The sequence below is a fragment of the Lepisma saccharinum genome, chromosome 2 (assembly GCF_977018435.1).
Source record: "Lepisma saccharinum chromosome 2, izLepSacc3.1, whole genome shotgun sequence".
NCBI classification, from domain to species: Eukaryota; Metazoa; Arthropoda; class Insecta; order Zygentoma; family Lepismatidae; genus Lepisma; species Lepisma saccharinum.
Window position 1 is genome coordinate 182,856,449 of NC_139230.1, and position 22,053 is coordinate 182,878,501.

The 22,053-nt window shown below is 38.4% G+C and overlaps 1 protein-coding gene across 2 annotated transcripts in view; it reads right to left on the reverse strand.

The window, feature by feature from the left end:
* Positions 1-22,053, reverse strand: part of LOC145984222 (phenylalanine--tRNA ligase alpha subunit-like) — a 113,861-nt gene that overhangs the window by 66,494 nt on the left and 25,314 nt on the right. For both annotated transcript variants that reach the window (XM_083117784.1, XM_083117785.1), the window contains exons 4-6: positions 18,658-18,879; positions 13,149-13,264; positions 8,319-8,503 (exon numbers count right to left, since the gene is read on the reverse strand). In XM_083117784.1, coding sequence (XP_082973910.1) covers positions 8,319-8,503; positions 13,149-13,264; positions 18,658-18,879 — 523 coding nt within the window. The remainder of the gene's footprint in view (positions 1-8,318; positions 8,504-13,148; positions 13,265-18,657; positions 18,880-22,053) is intronic.

The window sequence follows — 22,053 nt, forward strand, 5'->3', positions numbered from 1 at the left end:
AGGCTGATATTAAACAGCAAGCTGATTCCATTACCAGCTTGAAAGCTGATATCTGCAAACAGTCTGAAGCACTGAAGGCTGATATCTGTAGACAATCTGACATATTAAAGGAAGATATCCTCAGACAATGTGCGTTGCTAAAGGATGATATCGGCAAGCAGCACGATGAATCTATAAAAGTATTAAGAGCTGAAATAGGCGAGATGGCCTGTGAGATTCAACAACTGAAGTCTGAGAACGAGGAAACTAGAGCGCGATTCTCTGAAGAAATCCGGCAGGCTAGAGAGATAGACTTTGATGACTTCCGTCGTAGCTTGGCAGCCGATGTAAATAAAGCCACAGAAAATGTTCGCACAGATGTGGAGGATATTAACTCGAGATTCACTGGAGAGTGCAATAGGATTATTGAAAAACAGCTGACAATAGAACAGATGTTGGCCGAGGCCGAGACTGACAAAATACAGTTTCGGGCTGAGGTCCAAGAAAATATTAGTCAGATTTCCGTCGTTGTGTCTCAAAGAAGCAAGGATGTTGAGGAAATAAAGACTCAGGTAGAACAACTTACGAATCAGTTAGAGACTATGCACGTTTCCCGGCAAACGGAAACAGAAACTGGATCTCGAACAGCTGGTCACCCGTCTGCAGTTGCTGAGAGTGCAGTGTTGCCAACCATTAACATTGAACTAAATGAAGCAATGGACAGAACAGGTGGAGAGAGAACTAGAAAAGAGAAACAAGTATGTCGCCCACGAGTTACTGCTGATTCAAGGGCTAATGAAGTGGCGTCTGCTGTTCCACCTACCTTTAGTCTTTCGGGCGATGATAGAGGTTACAGAGAGCGTGAATCTCCCAGGGCACGGCATCGTCGTTATGAAGAAGGGGCAAAGAGGAAACGTCTAGCAAGGAAGAAAGATCGCAGTTCCTCCTCTTCCAGCACCAGCTCGGACTCTCAGTATCAAGCGAATATCAGGAAGCGAACACGAAGGCATGGAAATGTGAGAAGCGGGTCAGATGAGTCACCACCGCGAACTCAGCGATCAACGACGACAGGAACCCCAAGGATGGCAGACCTTAATTCCTTGTCCAAGTTCAAGGGAGACCTGGAAGCCCAGAATGCTGAACAGTATTTAAAAGAACTCAATATCAACTTTGATTTAATGCAAGTTCCATACGAATACCGATTGGAAATTATTCCTCGGTTATTCAAAGGCCAGGCTGAGCATTGGTTTCGAGCAAATCAGTTGGAGTTCAGGTCCTATTCCGATTTCTGCCGCCGTTTTCGCAAACAATATGCTTCTGAAGAGGCCAAAGAGAGGCAGCTGACGGCAGTGAGATCTCGTCGATATTCAAAGCAGTTTGGTATGAGTATGGAAGAATACGCATGGTCCATTTACTCAGCCTACCGCAATCTGTCTGCCCGTTATGTAGAACCAGAGATAGTGAATTTAATTATCTCTCAGCTTCCATATAGAGCCCGCAGCCTGAGTTTGGCTAACTCTCCTCGAACTGTACGACAGCTTGCTGATTTTTTGAAAAGATTCGAGGTGCTTGAAGAGCAGGACAGTTGGAAGCCTGTGTGGAATAGGGAAGGTGCAGGCCAGGGAAATGCTCCCAGACAAAATAGAATTGGAAACCAACAACCCAGAGTCAGACAAGTTATGCAGAACCAGAGGAATGGATATTCCAATTACAACAGACGACGTAATCCTCCTAGAAGGGATGGCAGGAACAACTACGCACGTGGGCCGCGTCGTTCCAGATCTGATCCAGAAGACCATTCCCGTGACTCTTCACGTAACGCCTCTGAACCCAGTAACTTCAGAGCGACGGCGCCTCCGTTTGAACCTTCTGCTTCACGTTTGACGAACGAGCAACGTCAAAGCGTCGACATAACAAGAGACTTTTGTTGGGCACCATCGACTAGTGCTAATCCGAGTGGTATGCAGTCGGATTTAGCCAGTCGCCCAACGTGAATTCTTCGTTCCCGATCACGGTTGGGCTAAAATCTTGGACTTCTCTGGGAACCGATGACAGCGTTATAAATAGTGAAGATAATCATCTTTTTGTTGTGCTGACTCTCAATGAAGGAGAACAAAGTTTAGATAGAGCACTACAACAGGAGTTAGAAAGGAAAATTTACCCAGGGCTCCGTTAATTAAGGCAACTGTAACAGGCGTCGATTTTATTTGTGTTCTGGACACTGGCAGCGAATGTAATCTCATGAGCTACGCCATTTGGAAGAAGATTAAAGAGAAGCTGCCGTCATTGCAGTTACAAACATGTCCAGATGTTAGGCTGACTGATTTCACTGGGAGAAACAAAACTAGAGTTGTAGGATGTAGACAAGTATATCTGGAGATTGCTGGAAGAAATTTATTGGAGGACATGTTTGTCTTGAAGGGTCTCGAAGCTGACTTTATTTTGGGCTACCCATTCCTCAGGAAATATGAAGCAGGAATTGACCTACAGCGCGAGAAGTTATCCCTCACCGTAGACGGAGTTCCGGTAGAGCAGGACCTCGTGAATAATGGATCTTCGAAAGGGACGTATGTAAGAAATGTCCGTGAAGATTCCCATGTCGATCAGTGGACGGCTAGTCCTGACGACATTCTGCAGAAGGTCAATGCGAATGAGATTTTATGCGAAAGGGGTAGAAGCCAATTGAAAGAAGTCTTATTGAAGCATAGAGATGTATTTTCCGAGAGACCAGGTACTATTAAAAACTTCCAGTGTGAAATTGAACTCACCACCACAGAACCTGTGTATCGATCTCCATATCCCATACCTATAGCCTCAAGAAAGCTCCTGAAAGAAGAACTGAAAAAGTGGAGACGATGAGATGTTACTGTGCCTTGATATTCATTTTGTATGAGCACCTTAATTGTTGGTAAGCCTGATGGTAACATACGCTGCAGTCGTCATGCTGATTAATTATTCTATTTCTGAAACAACTGGATATTCGCCGGCTGAACTATTCTTCAATCATCCTATACCCAGAGAGATCCTAACTCATTTCAATTGGCCCGAACGGGAAGAAGCCCAACCGGATTGGAAGTCCAAATTATTCTTAGCCCAAGTCAGGGAGAAGAAGAAGCTGTCGAAGGATTTCAAACAGAAGGGAAACGCCAAGACAGTGACAGTTGGAGACTTCGTGATGGTTAAAAACCATTCCTTAAGCTCCTCATTAGATAGGACCATTCAAAAGTTATTTATGTTGTGGATAGGACCTTATCTAGTGGACAAAGTGGAAAATAATGTTGTGACATTGCTAATTCCAAGGACTAAAGAATTATATGGTAAGGTTAACTTGGATAACCTAAAACTGGTGCGTTTTTCGGAGGATAAAAAGAAAGAGAGTGTACTTTAAAACTAAGTTTCCTCCAGGTAGATAACTTCCTTCCTGAAACTTAGTTTTCGAAAGGAAGGGGCAGATGACATGATCCATATTTTATGTGACGTCACAAGTAGAAAATATGTCACTAATATTTTTATTTGGTGAAAGAAAGCGTAAGTTCCTTGTTATTCTATGTAATATTGTTCCTTATTAGTAATATATATCTTTTGTTTAATGTTTATTGTATTTTATGCTCTGTTATGAGTAGTTTAATGTATCTTCATGTTTGCAAGAGTGCACTATACGAATTTGTATTTCTAAAGATGTATAGATGTCAGTTTTGTTGATAGTATCTTTTTGTAGATAGTGAATGATTCATCTGTACTTTAATCTGTGTTCTCGAAAATAGTATAAAAGCGAGGATATCGCGTAAGAATCATCACACTTTCGCCACGGATCGTCGAAGCTTTTAAACCAAAAAAAAAAGAACTCCTCGGTGTTGTGCATACATCCTGGTATGGTAGTTCGGGGCGCAAGCTAGGCCTATGTGAACATAGGTACGCCGATAGCCATGCATTGATGATATGCACAATACTGCAACCAATCTACGTTAACTAATAAAGCTAGCCTAAGGAGTAATTTGGAAATAAAAGGCTAAAGAGCAAATATTGGCTCAGTTATCATTGCATATCTCTTGGTGTGGTAGTTCGGGGCGCAAGCTAGGTCTATGTGATCATAGGCTTGCCGATAGCCACGCATTGAGTTTATGCGTTTTAGTTGAGTCAATTCATCGACAAAGCGAAATCCTCGCTTTCATCTCAAGTATATTTGCATTATAATTGCAATGAATAAAGAATAAAACCTTTCAGTTTATATATACTGCAATAATGTGATTTTATTTCTCTGTGCTGTGAATATTGTCTTTGCCTAACACTATCCCTGTACCTGAGAGGAGTCTGTGTACTTCACCGAGCCTCATCGTTCACCGCTGAGTATTATTAAGTTAATATTAATAGTAAAATAATACGACGCGTGAAGTAAATGTACCATAGAACGTATCATGGTACAACGTCATTTTCAGCGTGAATATGGACTGCAACCAACCGATGATGTTCCCAGTTACATTTCAATCAAGAAGTGGGACAAGCAGCTTCGGGAAACTGGAAGTTTGCTTTCGATGTCGGGCCACCATGCCAAGCATGCAGTTCCAGAGGCTATTGTTGAATTAATCCGAGTGTCCTTCCAGCAGAGTCCTCGTAAGTCAATCCGACAAGCAAGTAGGCAGTTACAGTTACCTCGTTCGACAGTACACAATGTCGTCCATAAAAGGTTGCGCCTACAGGCGTACAAAATGCCGCTTCGTCACAAAATCAAGCCCGAGGACAGGCCACGACGGAAGAACTTCGCGGAGACAATTCTGGCAAATTGATGAAAACAACGCATTCCTCGATTTCATCTGTTTCTCGGACGAGGCTACATTTCACACTATCGGCAAGGTAAACACGCACAATTGCCGCATATGGGGAAGTGAACCCCTCCACGTAGTGATGGAGTGGGAACGTGACTCTCCAAATGTGACTGTGTGGTGTGGATTGTTGAAGTACAGGGTTATAGGCCCATTCTTCTTCGCGGAGCCTACAGTTAATGCAAGAACGTGCATATACATGTTGGAGCTGTATGTTGTGCCACAACTTCCTCGTGAAGTGATCTTCCAACAAGATGGGGCACCATGCCATTTGGCGAACATTGTGAGGGATTTCTTGGATCATGAGTTTCCAGATCACTGGACTGGGAGAGGTAGTCCATGGATTGCTTGGCCCCATAGAAGCCCAGACATTATGCCACTTGATTTTTTCTGTGGGGGTTTATCAAGAATCAAGTGTACCAGACACCAGTTCATTATCTACCAGATCTACACCATCGCATTCGTGCAGCTATCACTAATGTTACGCCTGCAATGTAGCAAAACACTTTAAGAGAAGTGGAATACTGATTAGATGTCTGTCGCGCCACTAATGGTGCACATATCGAGGTGTATTAGGTATGTAAAAAAAACATTTTGTAGAAGCAAACTTGTAGAACATACTTGTAGAAGCAAACCGCCAATAAATATCTCAATTACTTCTCAAGTTATTAATTTTTCTTTTATTATACTTTCAAGCCGGACACCCTGTATTTGAGCCTAAAAGGGATCAGGAGACAGGTGAGTGGAGAAGGCTACATAATTTAGAAGTACATAATTTGTATTTATGTCATGTCTGCAAGACAGCATTCGGTGGGATTTTTACACTGTAACTCCTGATGTGTTGGTGGCTACCTTCTGTAACATGCGGATGTAGGGGTACAGGCATGCATTGATGCAAATCCCAACCACTTCCAACACTTACTGTGACATCACCATGCATCCCATACAACAAAGTATGTCCAAAGCAAACTTCATTACATTATGACCATTAGTTTGATTTTTATAAGCGAAAATCAGGGGACGAGAGCAAGTAAAATGAAATGCCATAAATGAAAACACCCGCTGGGGATGAGTGAATAATCAACTTTTTCCTAGGCAAAACAAAAAATGCATCTTTAGTAATTTCAAATTATGACACGGGATGACCTCAAACAATTTTGAACTGATGCCCATACTACAGTGCCTTGAATACATAGTGTGTAAAATGGCACTGTTCTGAGCTCTCTGGCAGGTTCCACTCTAATATGATACCGCTAGAGGCGCTGGAGTCGGTCCCACTATATGGTATTTATCTGCTTATAATGGAAGTAAATGGGGTTTTCACTGCAACATCTGATTCTTTTACTTGAAGTATTTCTATGAATGTAATAATTGCTACGATATTTGGTTCAGTGGTATGACGATATTAACGAACATTCTAGACAGTCTACCACATCCTGTTATCGTGACTCATTAATAATACGGGAAAAATTATACACGTGGAATGCTCTTGGTAACTAAATTTTTATGTATGAATTAGTTTCATTATTATATCATCATCATTTATTTTAAATGAGGGTCCAAACAGCAAACTGTTCAGCAAGCGTCACATTCAGCATATGTTCATATGCTACTTGTTACTTCAGTCAGAAAGCTGCTTAAAGGAAGGGTACTCAGACCGAAGTGACATGAAACAGAGCGAGTTCCCAACAAAGTGACAAGCGACATGGTGCCTTTAGTATATTAGCAACCATTTACTGCTAATTGTGCAAACAACAGATCTAGGTGAAACAATAAACCGCATGTTACAACAACAGATCTAGGCAACAGGATAAAACAACACATGTCGCTTTGTTGCTTGTGTGTTGCTCAAACTGGGTCATTTCCTCAATAGCTTGCAACATGTTGCTGTGGTTTGTTGTTTGCGCATGCGAGATGTAATGAGTGTCTTGCTTTAGGGAGATTGCGCAACAAGCAGCACGCGACACTTATCACTTGAGGATTTCACCAACCGAACGCTGGCCTGTGCTGCCCGTCATGCTGCTATGGTGTGAAACATTGCTCTTGTTTGGCTCGTTTCCAAGCAACATGTGTCACGTGTCCCTTCTGTCTGAAAGCTGCCTTGGACCGAAGAACCCATGTTGCGTTGGTTTGAAATCCCTGTATTGTTTGTTGCGTGCCGCTTTGGTCTAATATCTCCTTGACAAACTGGTGCAGTCAAGAGCTTGTGCCCCTACGGTTCAGAAGGCAACATTTATTATAGACTGCTTGCTTCCAAGCGACACTTGTGGTTTATCGCCTTGGTATGAAATATCTCTGAGAATACTATTTATATTCTAACATAGAAAAATAAAACTCTAGTACACAATCCAACACCTGACGTCTGGACTCACTTTGCGATGTTTCTTCTTGTGTTATGAATGCTATTTATTTATTAATTTTATTTTACTTTTCTTTCCAAATTAATGCCATTTCGTGACTGCAAATCACTCCACAAATATAACTGTTTCCATCAATTCACGTACAACATTACAAGACAAACAAATCTACACAATATATTCCAAAAACTAACTAAGCCGCATTACTTTCATAAGAAAATTAGCAGTCGTACTGATCGCACTGCCATCTATGTTGTCATCCATATCGGGAACTAGTTTCTTGGGTCATTTTCCACACTACGTTATTCAAGGTGCTGTAGCTTAACTGTGCATTATTGAAATACCACAGAGGGTAGATGACTGGTGTAAAGAAGTGAATGCCCTGGTCAATATGAAGCTTCCAGAGAAAGTTTAAATCAAATACAATCTTATGGATTAATACGTTCTGCCGCCACAGAAAAAAAAAATCCATTTTGAAAATTTAAAATTTAAATCACAAATCTTGTCATGACCCAGGATTTCCAGTTTGGTTTATTTATAAAAACGACAAACACAAAATATAAAAAACAAAATGGCATATTTTGTGACTGCAATGACATGTTATATAATGACACAATACATTCTATCCACAAAATATTGGTACAATATCAATGGCAACTTTGAATTTAGCATAACTTCTAGGATAATTACATTCCATGGCAATTTTGCTGACCACATTTTAGCAATTTTTGCTTCAACCAAAAAGCTGGAAATGTATTGGTTTGTATCAGTACATAAAATCCATCTGATACTTTCCGATATCAATACCACTGGTATCAGACATTACAAATACATCAACCTTGGTATTGGTTCAGCCCTAATTATGGCCCTGCAAAAGTTCATTTCTTTTTCTTCCATGAAATGGTAATTCCAAAAAAAATACACCAACACAAGCCATTAATTAATTTATAGAATTTCCTGTATAGAATAAACTGCCATTCAAAAGTGCTTTTAAAAAGAAATCAAAATGGACTAGACTTTATACTGTGGAAAACCTACTAAGCTCTGACAGCTTTCATATTGTAATCCCCTCAAAGTTAGGGTAGTGTGACTTTTGAAACAATATTACATGAACCACAGCAGTGGTTTTATTTTTTATTTTTTTTTATAAAATTTAAATTACCTTTTGAGCTAAGGTGTAGAGCATCTTTGCACTAACAGCTGTTGTGTGAGTTCTTAGTAAATTTTTTCTTGCTTCCTCAATCTTCCAGTCATATCCATAACCCTGAGATCCATATCCACCTTCACTATGCACTTTCTTTACTCGTTCAACATAATCAGGAGGAAAACCACCAGCTAGATGAGGTTCTGCAGGAATAGATAAAAATAGAATCAATCTAAACTTGTGCTATAAAAATTTATTTGTTTTGAAAAATAAATTTGTAAACAATATTCCAAAATCAATTACTAGAGCCACATATTTATGGTAAATAAAAGATAAAGATTTCGGTACAAAAACTTTGTATATTTTGCGATAAAAAGCAGTATATAAAATGGCATTTCGGTGCTAAAATGGTGAATGATAACTTAAATTTCATTCAAAAATTATACTTATTATACAAAATTAACATTTTGCTTACAATAGCACATTTAGAGAGTGAGTTATCAGAGTATTAAATTTATTTCTGTGTAAAGGAGTCCATTTTTGCTTCTCAAATATTTACAGCAGAATTAACCGATTTTCCGTGATTCCCATAACTCACAGGATAATTCAGACCTCTGAAGTTGTCGCATTGGTAAATAAACCCTAAATTTCATGTTTAAGAGTTTATTTTGGATTTTGCAGTATATTTGGTATTGTTTTGTGGCAAAACATGGCAGAAAAAGGAACCTCGCACATTTCAAAAACATGGAAAATTAACACTACAATGTGCTATTTCACATTTCGGGTTTTCATCAAAAACGAAATATGCATGCCCCTATCAATTACATTTTCCCACAATTTATTTTAAAATTGTTATGCAAAACAATGATCGCATGAGCAGGAATTACTCGGTAATATAATTTTTTCATGAAATAAACTGAAAATCAAATAATTCAAACATAAACTGGTCCTCCCCGATAGAGCAGTGGTAGAGTCGTTGCCTTGTAATCAAGGGGTCCTGGGTTCGATACCTGGTGGAGACACACAGTGGTTTGTATCCCACTTTAAAAACTGTAGGTCCAGTACCAATTAGCCTTACTGTGCATAAAGTGGACTTAAAACACCAACTCAATCAATCAATCAATCAAACTTAAACTGAAAAACTCCAAGTGAAAACTGTAAAACTGTAATCAAGAAATGTAGAGTTCAGTTTTCACTGAGGGCTTAACACTTCAGATTTCATGTATTTGGTCTAGGAATTAATTCGTGTGCCTGGACAAGAGATGGTGTAACGAGCGTATCGTCCCACAGTTCCATGTATCCACACATGCATTGAAAACTCCTGTCAGCGCGCATCGTTCATAGTATAGGGCAGTTGATTGACGCATCAACAACAGCATTTTGTAGTCAACTGAACATGGCGTAGTTCGTGCCAGATAAAGTGTTTTTGCGGGGTGTTCTGCTTTATTACTTTAACATGCAGAAAAGTGCTACCGAAAGTCATCGTATTTTGGTGGAAGTGTATGGTGACCATGCGCTAGCTGAGCGAACGTGTCAGAAGTGGTTTGCACGGTTTAGAAGTGGTGATTTCGGCCTGGAAGACCAAGAGCGACCTGGACAGCCAAAAAAATTTGAAGATGAAGAATTGAGAGCATTGCTCGATCAGGATTCATGTCAAACGCAGGAAGAACTTGCAGAAGCATTAGGCGTTGATCAAACAACAGTTTCCAAACGCCTCAAAGCCATGGGAATGATTCAAAAGATGTCACATTGGGTTCCACATGAACTGAAAGACAGAGACGTTGAAAGACGAAAAACCATTTGCTAATTGCTGCTTCAAAGACAGAAAAGAAAGGGGTTTTTGCATCGCATTGTTACTGGTGATGAGAAGTGGATCCATTACGAGAACCCGAAATGAAAAAAGGGCTGGGTGAAGCCAGGTGAACCAGGTCCATCACAACCGAAACGAGATATTCACTGTGCAAAGGTTATGCTGTGCATATGGTGGGATATGAAAGGTGTGGTGTACTATGAGCTGCTGCAACTGGGTGAAACTATTAATGGAGAACGTTATCGACGACAATTAATGCGTTTGAAGCAAGCTCTGACCAGGAAACGACCAGAATGGGAGAACAGACATGATAAACTTATTTTTCAACATGATAACGCTCGCCCACATGTCGCAAAACCGGTCAAAACCTATTTAGAAAATGTCGGATGGGAAGTTTTACCCCACCCGCCGTATTCACCAGACGTTACTCCTTCGGACTACTACTTGTTCGATTGCATGAATAACGATTTGATTGGACAGCGGTTCACTTCTTCAAAAGATATCGAAAAATGGGTCTCTGACTGGATCGCTTCAAAGGATGAGGACTTCTTTCGCCACAGAATCCGTAACTTGCCTGACAGATGGGCGAAAGTGGTGGCTCGCGATGGACAATATTTTTTCTTAAGGTATTTATGTATTTTGTGTTTGAACTACAGCTTCAATGTGTGCGTAACAACCGCACAAATTAATTCCTAGACCAAATAAAATACCAATTTTTTATATGTACACTACACGTGTCGACGGGAATCTTGCTCCATTCCTCCTGCAAAGCGGCAAACAGCTCAGTGGTGTTTTTTGGGCAGCATGGCCTGACTCTCCGGTGGTGCTCCAACTCCAATGCCTGCCGTATGACATGGAGCATTGTCGTGCTGAAACAGGTATGGGCCAATACCAAATTGTTCCCACAATGTCGGTAGGATAGAACTGTCCATAACTTTTTGGTACGCATCGGCATTCATGTTTCCCCTAACTAAAACAAGAGGACCAAGACCATACCATAAAAAGCAGGACCACACCATGATGCCACCTCCGCTGAATTTCACTGTGGGTATGATACAGTCCTGTAAATAGCGTTCACCAGGCATACGCCACACCCACACATGTCCATCGGACCGCTACATCTGGTAGCGCGATTCATCACTCCATAGGATGGATTTCCATTGTTCGAGAGTCCAATGGCGGCGTTCCTTGCACCACTGTAACCGATGGGTCGCATTGCGGGCTGTGATATGCAGCTTGTGAACTGCTACGCGACCATGAAAACAAAGTGCGACGACCTCTTGGTGGACAGTACGATCACTTGCAGCACTACTGGAAGCAGATCAAAACTCCTGTGCCACCATCTGTAACGACGCCTTCCGGTTTGACTTCACGACACGTTTCAAGCATCGACGGTCACGATCTGTTAATATTTTCAGTTTACTGGCACGATAACATCACTCACTGTTGACCGGGGTATCTGAAATTTGTTGGAAATCTCACGGGTCGAATGCCCAAACCTGTGGGCTCCAATGATCATCCCTCTTTCCGCCTCACTCAGTTCGTGTCATCTGCCCATATTGAGTGCTGTAGCTGGTATGAGTGTATTCTCAACCGGCAATGCCTTTTATAGGTTGTATGATGTGTGCAGAGAATGCCAAGCACTTTTTGAGGGGTGTCCAGTGACGAATGGCAACATAGTGTAGATCCATTCTTGGTGGCTGAGCACACTGAGTGGGGACAGGTGCAGAAAATGGAAACAGAGGTTAATGCACAATGCAATTCATAATTTACAGTACAGAGGAAGCCCAATTTTACATTCCTTGATTTTACATTTTTCTACATTTAATCTTCATGGTCCCGACACAGCAAAATGCCATAAAATTTTCCTTAATTTTGCATTTTCCTGTATTTTAAGTTCTTTCAACTCTGTCCCCTGAAAAACGTAAAATCCAGGTTTTACTATAAAATGGGATTTTTTTAAGAATATTAAATATTTTAAAGTCCTTCATGTTAATCTGACTACACAGAACACAATTAAGTCATAGTTGGCCTACATGGCACCATCATTTGTGTACTGCACCTCGAAGTCCCTGTTTACAGGTTTGAATCCTGGATATGGAAGTGTTCAGTTCCACAATCTATTTCAAGCTCTTCACAATTAATCAAGAGAGGTATAAATTTGTTTTACATTGCTGGTTTGTCCAAGTATGAACATCATGTACATACAATATAATACCAGTTTGACACAAGTTTATTATGTCTACAGTCCAGTAGTTATTGTATCCGATGCAGAGACTGCCTTTATGGCAGTGACCCTCTGTTGGCGAATTTACCTACGAAGGCACTCGTGGTCAAACAACCAATTAGGACTAATGCAGGGGCAAGAAGCGGAAACATTAAAAAATCCCCTTCCCCAAAGCAGCCAGCAGGGAAACAGGATTTTGTCAAAACAACCTTTCTGCGCTGTGATTGGACACCGGTTCCTATGGCGGCAGAGGAATAGTTATCAATATCTTTTGTGTGTTTTGTCAACATTGTGAAACCCTGTATTTAACATCCAATAAGTGGAACTAGGTGGTGGCAAAATTCTAGATGCAGCAATGTCATAAAATGCTTTGACAATGGCAAAAGTGAACCACATACAATCCTTGAACTGTGCTAACCTACAGGAGACATCCTGAATCGGAATATTTAGGATATTTCCCAAAAAAGTTTTTAATCAGAACTTTGACAGATTAATATGGTGTTTGCAATGCTTACATTGATTTTTAGCATAATTTCTTTATTGTGTTTGCATACAGCATACACATTGGTGTAAGTGAAAGGTACAAATCTATAGGCATTACCACGAATTCCTGTTCCCCATGCAAAATTGCATAGACATCTCAAAATTCTCCACTGGTCCAAATTGATCAATCCCCCCACACACACTCCAGAATTCAAGTCTTAATAATGTAACTACTCTCTTGTAATGAAAAAGTGTTACATTATTTACCTTACAAGATTTACCTCAATCCTATCTACCAAAGTATGAAGGAATCTGAACTTTTTCTTACCTGTTATGAAAAAGGTGTCATGGGCATCACGAGCTGGGTGCTGCTGAGGTTGGAAAAGGGCATCAAAGTTCCAGAAAGAGCTTTCTATGAAATTATTTGTTGGCATTTCAGTAAATCTGGAACAGAAATTTAATTTTTACAATATATAATGCAAAATACAATAAACAAAAATGTGAAATCCTAGATTATACAGCGTGATGCACATGTGTATACAGGCAGACAGTTAAGCAAAGGCCTGCACAAGACCCGGAAGAAACCAGTTTTCAAGGAGGCACACCTACAATAATATGCAACATGCACATCAAGCCCAGGTGTTTGAATTCGCGCAAGCAAGCTTCACGCTACAGCTGTCAACAGGTCTCGATGCCTGCCAGGTTTTTCTCTATACCCTGGTCTTACGAAGTCACATGAGACTCAATGTAGTCGCGAGCACTTGGCAATATGCTTCACTACGCATGGAAATATTTGAATTTCTGCTAGGCGCAGGTGTCTTGAGGTTGTATAACCATTGGTGTAGCAAGGGGTGGGTGAAATGGGTGACCCTGGACCTCGCGCATGTAGGGGCCTCGCGTCCCATGACGTTGATACGAAAAACGTAATTAATGGAAGTGAGAAAAATTTAAAAGGCTAATTTTTGTGGGCAAAAAAATTAAAACATTTTGTTTTTATCTGACTTTGTATTCTAGTTCAATGTTATAATTTGAATGAATACGTCAAATCAGAGGCGGGCGGGAGCTCTAAGCCTAAGGGGCCCCGAAAAAGTCAAAATAATTTTCATTTCTCATGTGAAACATTAACGCAAATATTGCTAAGTCATTTTTATCAATTTACTCTTTTCTTGAATAAAAAGCACTTTGTCTTGAATTTTCTTCTGTCTCGTGACCTTGCACAGCCTACCCGATTTTAATATGTTAATGATAAAGAACATCAAACTGCCATGGAGCAAGGTATGGGGCATTTAAATGCTTCCCTTGTTTTCAACTGAAGAAGTTCATGGATAATATTAGCAGTTATTTGTTCCATCCTACAACTTCAGATAGAACTATTGCCCTCTGTAATGGGCACGAAGATGATTTATCTTCCAAATTTCCTGATCAATTTTACGTTTCAGGAATGTGCTTAAATCTAAAATCAAGTGCTTTGGCAAAGTTTCTTCTCCTTGAGAGCTCTACAGTAGCTTCCAGTGTTCTCTGTATCCTGTACCGCCTTATGTTTGTTTCCTACTCTTCAAGTAACAACCACGGAAATTGAACTATCTTTCTCAAAATTGAAACTTAGGAAAAACTTCTGGATGGTAGTGTAGAATGGTATAGTTCAGCCCAAATTTAGCGGACTCAGTAATCTCATTGTTGAACGTGAAAGGGCAAGATCTAATGTTGTGAAGTATAAGTGTAATTCGCTGCCCAGAAGCCAGCTTTCTGTTAAGCAAGGTGGTTTGATTTAAATCAAGATTTAAATTGGGGAATTCTATTTTAAAAAATCACTTATTGAAATCACTTTAAATAAAATTACAGAATAATGTAGACAAGAAATTTGTAGATATCAGAGTCACTTTTTGTGGAAGTACATTAATCTCGTAATCATTCAATGGTGTTTATTAGGCTCTAAGAAAGGAAATAAAGGAAACAAGATATATGTACTGATGGGGTGAAGGTCATACGAAAGTAAATGTAATATGACATCTGAAAGATACACTTAAATTTCCCTTGATTTAAAATTACATAATTTATATAAGCAAAAATAGCACATGTTTAAAAAAGATTTACATACAAAATACTAATCATGTTAAACCGTAAATAGTGTCATTATCATTAAACTGTAAATAAATATGGTAGCTGATATTTGGCTATCATTAAAAACACTAAAATTCGGCTACAAAGACTGTAAAAAATATTTTAAGTTAGAATTATAGAGTACATTCAGAATATTTTATTTTCACTGGAAGAAAAGTTACTGAAATTATAATAGTTTCATTAACACAAAATGATCACCTCCAAAATGGCAGAGATTGAGAATATGTGCATCCTAACACCACATTCCATAAATGTGCCTTCATGGCACAGTGCTAAAAGCAGGCAGAACTTTACCTTACCTTACAGTATCTTTGTCCAAGCATATCACATTCCATCCACCTGTTCACATGTTCAGCAAGGAGATGGATCAATTATTGAAGTTCTTTATGGAACATTTGCAATTTTATATTCCATCATAGGTAAAATATAATTTACACATTGGTAGCAGTATTGGCAAACATTTCACACCAGTGCATCCCTAAATAATGCAAGTTTTCTTGGTACTAATTTACTATAGTTCAAACAGATTTCTTATTTTTTACAGAAGAAACTACTTACCGTAATAAGTTCCTGTAGCCTTGTCTAACATCGGGAAGGTGTTTTGTGTGATGTGGGAATGTATCATAGCGGAAATTCATGTTCTTCGTTGAAAATTCATGCTCTGACAGAGAATAGCCTTTGGCATGTACACCTTCGTACATCATCACGCTTCGTGATTGTGTTTTGTTCATGTTCATTGGGTATCCAGGGTTTCGAACTGTCTGTGTTTGCAACGAAAGTTAGAAACATGAAGTGTCATGGGTGCATGGTGAAATTCGTACTGGGTGTGAAAGATCCAGTGGATTTTTTAATTTAATTCAACATGGGATCGTGAAGAAAGGAAAGGAATGTCGAAAATGTGGCAGTGAATGTAAGCAACTCGTTAGAAGGAATGGGCTGTGGGTATATGCCTTATATGATGTGTCGTGGATGCGTGGTGAAATTCAGGTAAGTTTTCCATATCCTGGAAACGGATTTCTTCAAATTTAAAAGTTTGGTGCTCATTTGGGGGCAGGTGATTCCAGCCAATTTCTAACATGCCTTTAATGCCGTTAACAGGGACTCTATAGAGAAAGCCGGGGAGCCGGTGCGGAGGCAGGGCCGCAGTAGCAGTTGGGGGCGGTAGTCAATTACCACAGGGGCGGAGCACGGAATCTGTGGGAAATTTGGACTCAAAAATTTCATACGAAAATAATTTTTTACTTTAAATTTCCCACCGATTCCGGGACGGAGAGCCCCAAAAACCATTCACAGATAGCACCACGAAACATTACAATTTCCTTCGTAAAAAAATGCGAAAAAGTTTTCTAAAAAAAATACATCAGATGAGCTTTGTTCATGGGTATTTCTTGGGTTCCGAAGGTTGAAACACTGCATAACGAATGAAAATCGACAAAAGACAAGCACGATGTGCAATTATGTAGGAAGGTGTACGTGCCATATTGTATCTGAGGCAAGCGAAATGGCTACGAGAAAGAAGTACTCGTAATGTGAAAACTTGCAATTACTTTGATAAAAAAACGTCACTACATGTTAAGGAATGTTCCACGAAGCAGATAGGTAAGTATGAATGTCAAAAATTGACGAAACAAAGAAATTATAGGTGTTTGAACTATAGTAAATTTTTAGTTTTCTTAAAACCACAACCACACCACTAAAGGTTCCAAGTTTGAGTCCTGAATCAATGCCGCTTTATGAGTGTGGCCTTCATCAATTTAATCTATTATTAATTTCATCATCATGATTAGGAGAAAGCATCAGAAAACAATGCAAAAAGAAAATATATATACAAATTCTTTGTTCATCATATTCACACATGCAAGAAATGTGAATATCATTCAGTAAAAAACTGCTAGATCAGTGACCAGAGCGTGTTCTCGTTCTCTCTCCCCCCCTCCCTCCCTCCCCCACTATTTTGCATTGTGAAGAAACAACATACAGAAAAAGATACAAATTAAGTTTTGAAATCACCACATGCTTGTGCCTTATTGTATTCTCTAAGAAAATATTATTGCAAACTGGGGAGTTGGCATACAAAATTGGAGTGACATACTATTGTTATCGGTACATATGTTATCTATTCAATTCAAACAATGAAGCTACTCAGAAAATGGTAAATATGCATTTATTGTAGTTGCATTTCAGACCTAAGTGAAAGGAGACACATTTCTCTTGGAAACAAACTTTCAGAAACAAATGTAACTTTTCAAACCAAAATGGCATGACAAGTTGCATGTGATTCAATTTGTGCCATTTTCACAATACAGTGCCTCGTGTCACCCTGGACTGTTCACGCATGCACAATGAATGGTTTGTTTTAGACTGAAAGGACCTTTAGTATACATATGAAGGTATGACATACTCAAATTACAAAACAATACATCCATTGATACAACTATTAACAAGCGAAGTTTGAAAAAGTCCTTTGTTTCCCTTGTTACCACCATATTCTTATAGGATACATTTCTAAAAGTCACTATAACTTGTAAACCATGACATCCTTTTTGAAAAAAATGAATTCTACAAGCAAGAATGAGTAGGAAGCACCATTTTAAGCAACGTCCGACAGTTAAGAATTCAGGGCAGACGCAGGGGCAAAGGTGCAATTGTCGAAATTTGCCCTGACCACGTGATAGCACCTGACAGCATTTAACATGTCATTTCTTGAAAACTATACACTGTATTTCAGTTCTATTTTGTTCATTAGTTTATGTATAAAGGTATTGTATACTGTAATTACAAAGCAATACATCCATTGTTACTACTATTAACAAGCGCCCTTTGAAAAAGCCAATTTGTTTCACTTTTGTTACTATGGGATAAATTGAAGATTAAATGCTATAACTACTGAAGCAATTCATCTTTTTGAACAATTTAAATTCTAAATGTAAGAATGAGTAAGAAGAAACATTTTAAGTAACATTTGAAAATTAAGAGTCCAGGAGGGAAGCAAGGGCAAAGGCCCAAAGTTTCAAAATTTTCCATAATTACGCAAATAACCCCATAATTTCAGGTTTTTTTCTTCAAAGTTTTGGCATGTGCATTGCATATCCTCATAGAGTGGTCTTTTGTCGTGCTTTCCTCCAAATTTTGTCTATCTAGCATCCATAGGGCAGATTCTAGAAGTGTAAAATCGGGACAGTCCCAAAGCTGGCAACACTGCCACTTTATATAAGGTTATTATATCTTGACTCAAGAAGTACCAGTTTGATTTCAATGAAACTTTGCATGATTGTAGGAATGTACCACCACTACATACTACAGTTTTTCTTTTACTTCGGTTAAATGTCATCTGTCTATGACAAATTATTTTTTTCTTCTTTTTTTTTTTTAGCATGACAAGTTTGAAAGCACGCTCTTGAAAATGTGCTGGCGTGAAGGAGAATACAGGTGCCAGAGAGGTCCGGTGGCTAAAGGTTAAAGATGGCTTTGCTTATTTTCCCCCAGTTGCCACATATTACCTATGACCAATTGAAATGTGTCAGTCAGCAGCACGCCGCCCTGTATTTCCAAAAAGACAACTTAAAAGAACAACAATGAAATGTATACCACTTTCATGAATACACTTATACTAACATAATATATGAAAAATTCTTCAAACTGAAATTTATGAAATGACTAACTAAAATATAAAATAACTGCAAGCACTACTCAGGATAATGAAAAAATATAATTACCCCATTTCCAGAAAGATTTGTCTGAATTCCTGACGAACTTTCAACAGTGGATGCAAATGTCCTCCACTAGGAGGAATTCCCAAAGCATCAAAATTGTATTTTTTGAAATTTTTTGTTCTCCACGATCCATCTGTGATCATTTCCGGAGTTAAATCAGTATCAGGCTTGGTTATTTCTGTTGTGAATTCACTCCCTTTTGACAAGTAGTAACTTTTAACTAGCCTAGAAAATAAAAATTTAAATTACTGAGCTACGACAACATCTGTGACAACAATATTTCCCACAATGACAAATTTGCATTACTAAAACACAGCTCAAGACTCTAAAAGCACTTTCTCTGCTAATATTTTGACTCCACTATCATTAAATGAGAGTTGACACTAGGATAAGATCTACATTCATTATACTCTATGGCACAGTCATGACACTGTTACCTTGCAATCCAAGGGACTCAGGTTCCACCTTTGGTGGAGGCACACTGCACAGTGGTTTGGATTCCATTTGAAACTGTACACCCAGTCTTGATTAGCCTATCTGAGCATAAAATGGACTTAAAACAAACTCAAAGAGAAGAACTAAATTACTTTAAGACTATTGGAGGATGAAATTTCATCAGTTAATTCAAATTTAAATTCATAACAGAGTGAGATGTGACCACATTCAATATTGACCTGCTGAGCCAGATACTCATAATCCTATTTCGAAAATGGAGAGAGCCCTATGATCAGCTTATGCCTTCCAAACATGAAACATTCTTTTTTCCTTTCTTGAGATTTTTACAATGGAATTATTGCTTCTTGGCATAGCACCACAGTATAATTAATAGTTTATTGAAATAGGCAGTCTAGTGCTGGCCAGCCCAAGTTAGCATATTGTGGAAAAGCCTATCTCAGACTCATACATTAAGAATCTTCATGAAATATTTTGCCATTTCTTTACCTTTGTTCCATACAATATTGGGTATCAGTAAATTTCATATCTAAATTTTATAAGTATCAATGAGCATTTCATACTTGCCCTTCTCTAAATTATATTATTTTTATTATGAAAATTTTGTGATTTTGTAATGTAAATTACTAACTACTGTACACAGTTTATTAACACAAAATACACTATAACCACATTATTATGTACAAAATGGAGGACGTAAATAAACCATGAAGGGTCTCTGAAATTCTTTGGACTTTTAACTACTGTACTTGGTTTCTTATGCATACACACCAACGTTTCATAGACTCATTCTATTTTCATATTCAGGGTAGTGTAAAGTGTTAGGTGCTCATACAGAGATAGTCCCACAAAACGGGATGTATTTGGGGAAAGATTAGTGGTAATGGCAAATTATTTAGCATAGCAAATGTCTATTTGTGCCTGTTGATACATGCATGTTATATGCAGTGACCAGGTGTCAATAACATGTTATATGAAGTTACCAGTTGCTGCAACATTCTAACAGAAGGTAAAAAATAATGGAAAACAGACATTTCACTTTCATACTTGTTAGTTTTATAAATTATCACTGCAAAGATACAAAACTTTGGTACCTAACATACATGCACAAAACTATAACCCTGGAAGGAACACCTGATAGTAAAAGTTTTACACTGCGGAAGCACCTTTTAATGAAGTTTTTATGGTGTTTTCCTGCAAACATTGAATAACACGTGGGTGTATATCACCCTATCAAGTAGACTGGGAAGGCAGACCTGTTTTGATGATATGAATCAGAATAAAAAAAGGAAGACAAATTGAAATGAAATTAGTGTAGTAAACTGGATGCCTAGGAGGCATTGTTGCTCATATTGACAACTTTTCTCAAACACATCACATATTTGGGGACTATCTACAAATGAGCAGCTAACACAATACACTACACTGGAGAAAGAGACAGAATGAGTCTCTGAAAAATTAGTGTGTGGTTGTAAAAAAAAGTGGTTAAAAGTGTAAACAATTCATCATGAATCAACTACCACTAATCATTCTTAAAGAAAAATATGACATTTTACATTTGGTATCAATAGAACGTTGATTATTAGCAGGACTCAGAAGTCAAACATATGGAATGACATTAAAGTAATAAGTTTAACTATAAAGTTCTTTTAGATATTAAACTGCAGGCTTTGATTTTTCATAAATGAAAAAAGAATCATGGTACTTGAACAAAGTACCTGTACTTGAATAATTTGAGACAAGCAGGTTTTGGTGTTTTAAACTATTTAAGCCAGGGGTCTTCAACCCATGGCCAATAGAGCCCTTTGCCGTGGCCCGTGCCAGTTTCAACATTAAGTAATTAACATAAAAAAAAAAGATAAAGTACATGGCAGATGGCAGCATATTACAGTACTCAATACCGTAGTGTAGCTTCATGGCCCGCGAGCTTCACTGAAATTATTAATGTGGCCCGCACTGTCTGACGAGTTGAAGACCCCGGATTTAAGCAAAGAAAAAATTAAATGGGCACTTCTTACTTTGACCAGAAGGTTAGATACACTACACTTTAAAGCTTGTGTAGCACTTATTAACCTTCTAACCTCTGTTCTTTCTTCGCACTTGAACAAAATTAAAAAAATAAACTATGGATTTAAAAATATATGTTACAAAACCACAAAATCTTAATAATAATAATAATAATAATAATAATAATATGTTTTAGAATTGGACTGTTCATTGTACAATTTTCAGGAAAATAAATGTGAATAAAATGCATGAAAAAACATGAAGTGCATATAAACCTCAAACATGGCAAGGAAAACCTGCAAAATACTTATAAATAACCAATAAAAATTACAATAAAATTATTACCTGGTTCAAACTAATTGTCTTGAAGGTCTTGGGGGGAAAAATGATACATCATCAACTTTCAAGTTGATCAGCAGAGAATGGATTTATATGTAAATACATATTTATGTATGAAGCTGAAATCAGTTATATTTTGGGTAACAGTTCCATATCGGCACAACGCATTTCTTCAATTTTACAGAAGAAAGTACTTACGAAAATGAGTTTCTGTGGCATTTTCAAAGTTCGTGAAGGTATTTTCTTTCATCGTTGAATGTATTCGACCGGGAATTCATGTATTTCTGAAGAGAAATATATCTCCGACGCACAATTGCCGTTGCTTGTATCTGCTTCCTCTACGTGAACCGGATGTTGATGATGTAACCCCCTGTTTCCAACCACGCCGTGATTTTCTGATGTTGAATTGAACTACGAACCCTTTCTTTATAACTATGTTTACCTAACCTAACCTTACCGTGAATGGTTTGTGGGGCTATGCGTGAATGGTTTGTGGGGAATTTTTCAGTTAAGAATGTTAACACTGAATTCCACAATGCTACTCAAGCTGGGCCCGCGATATATTGTGTGTTACGGAAGCGAAAAAAGGAAGAACAATAA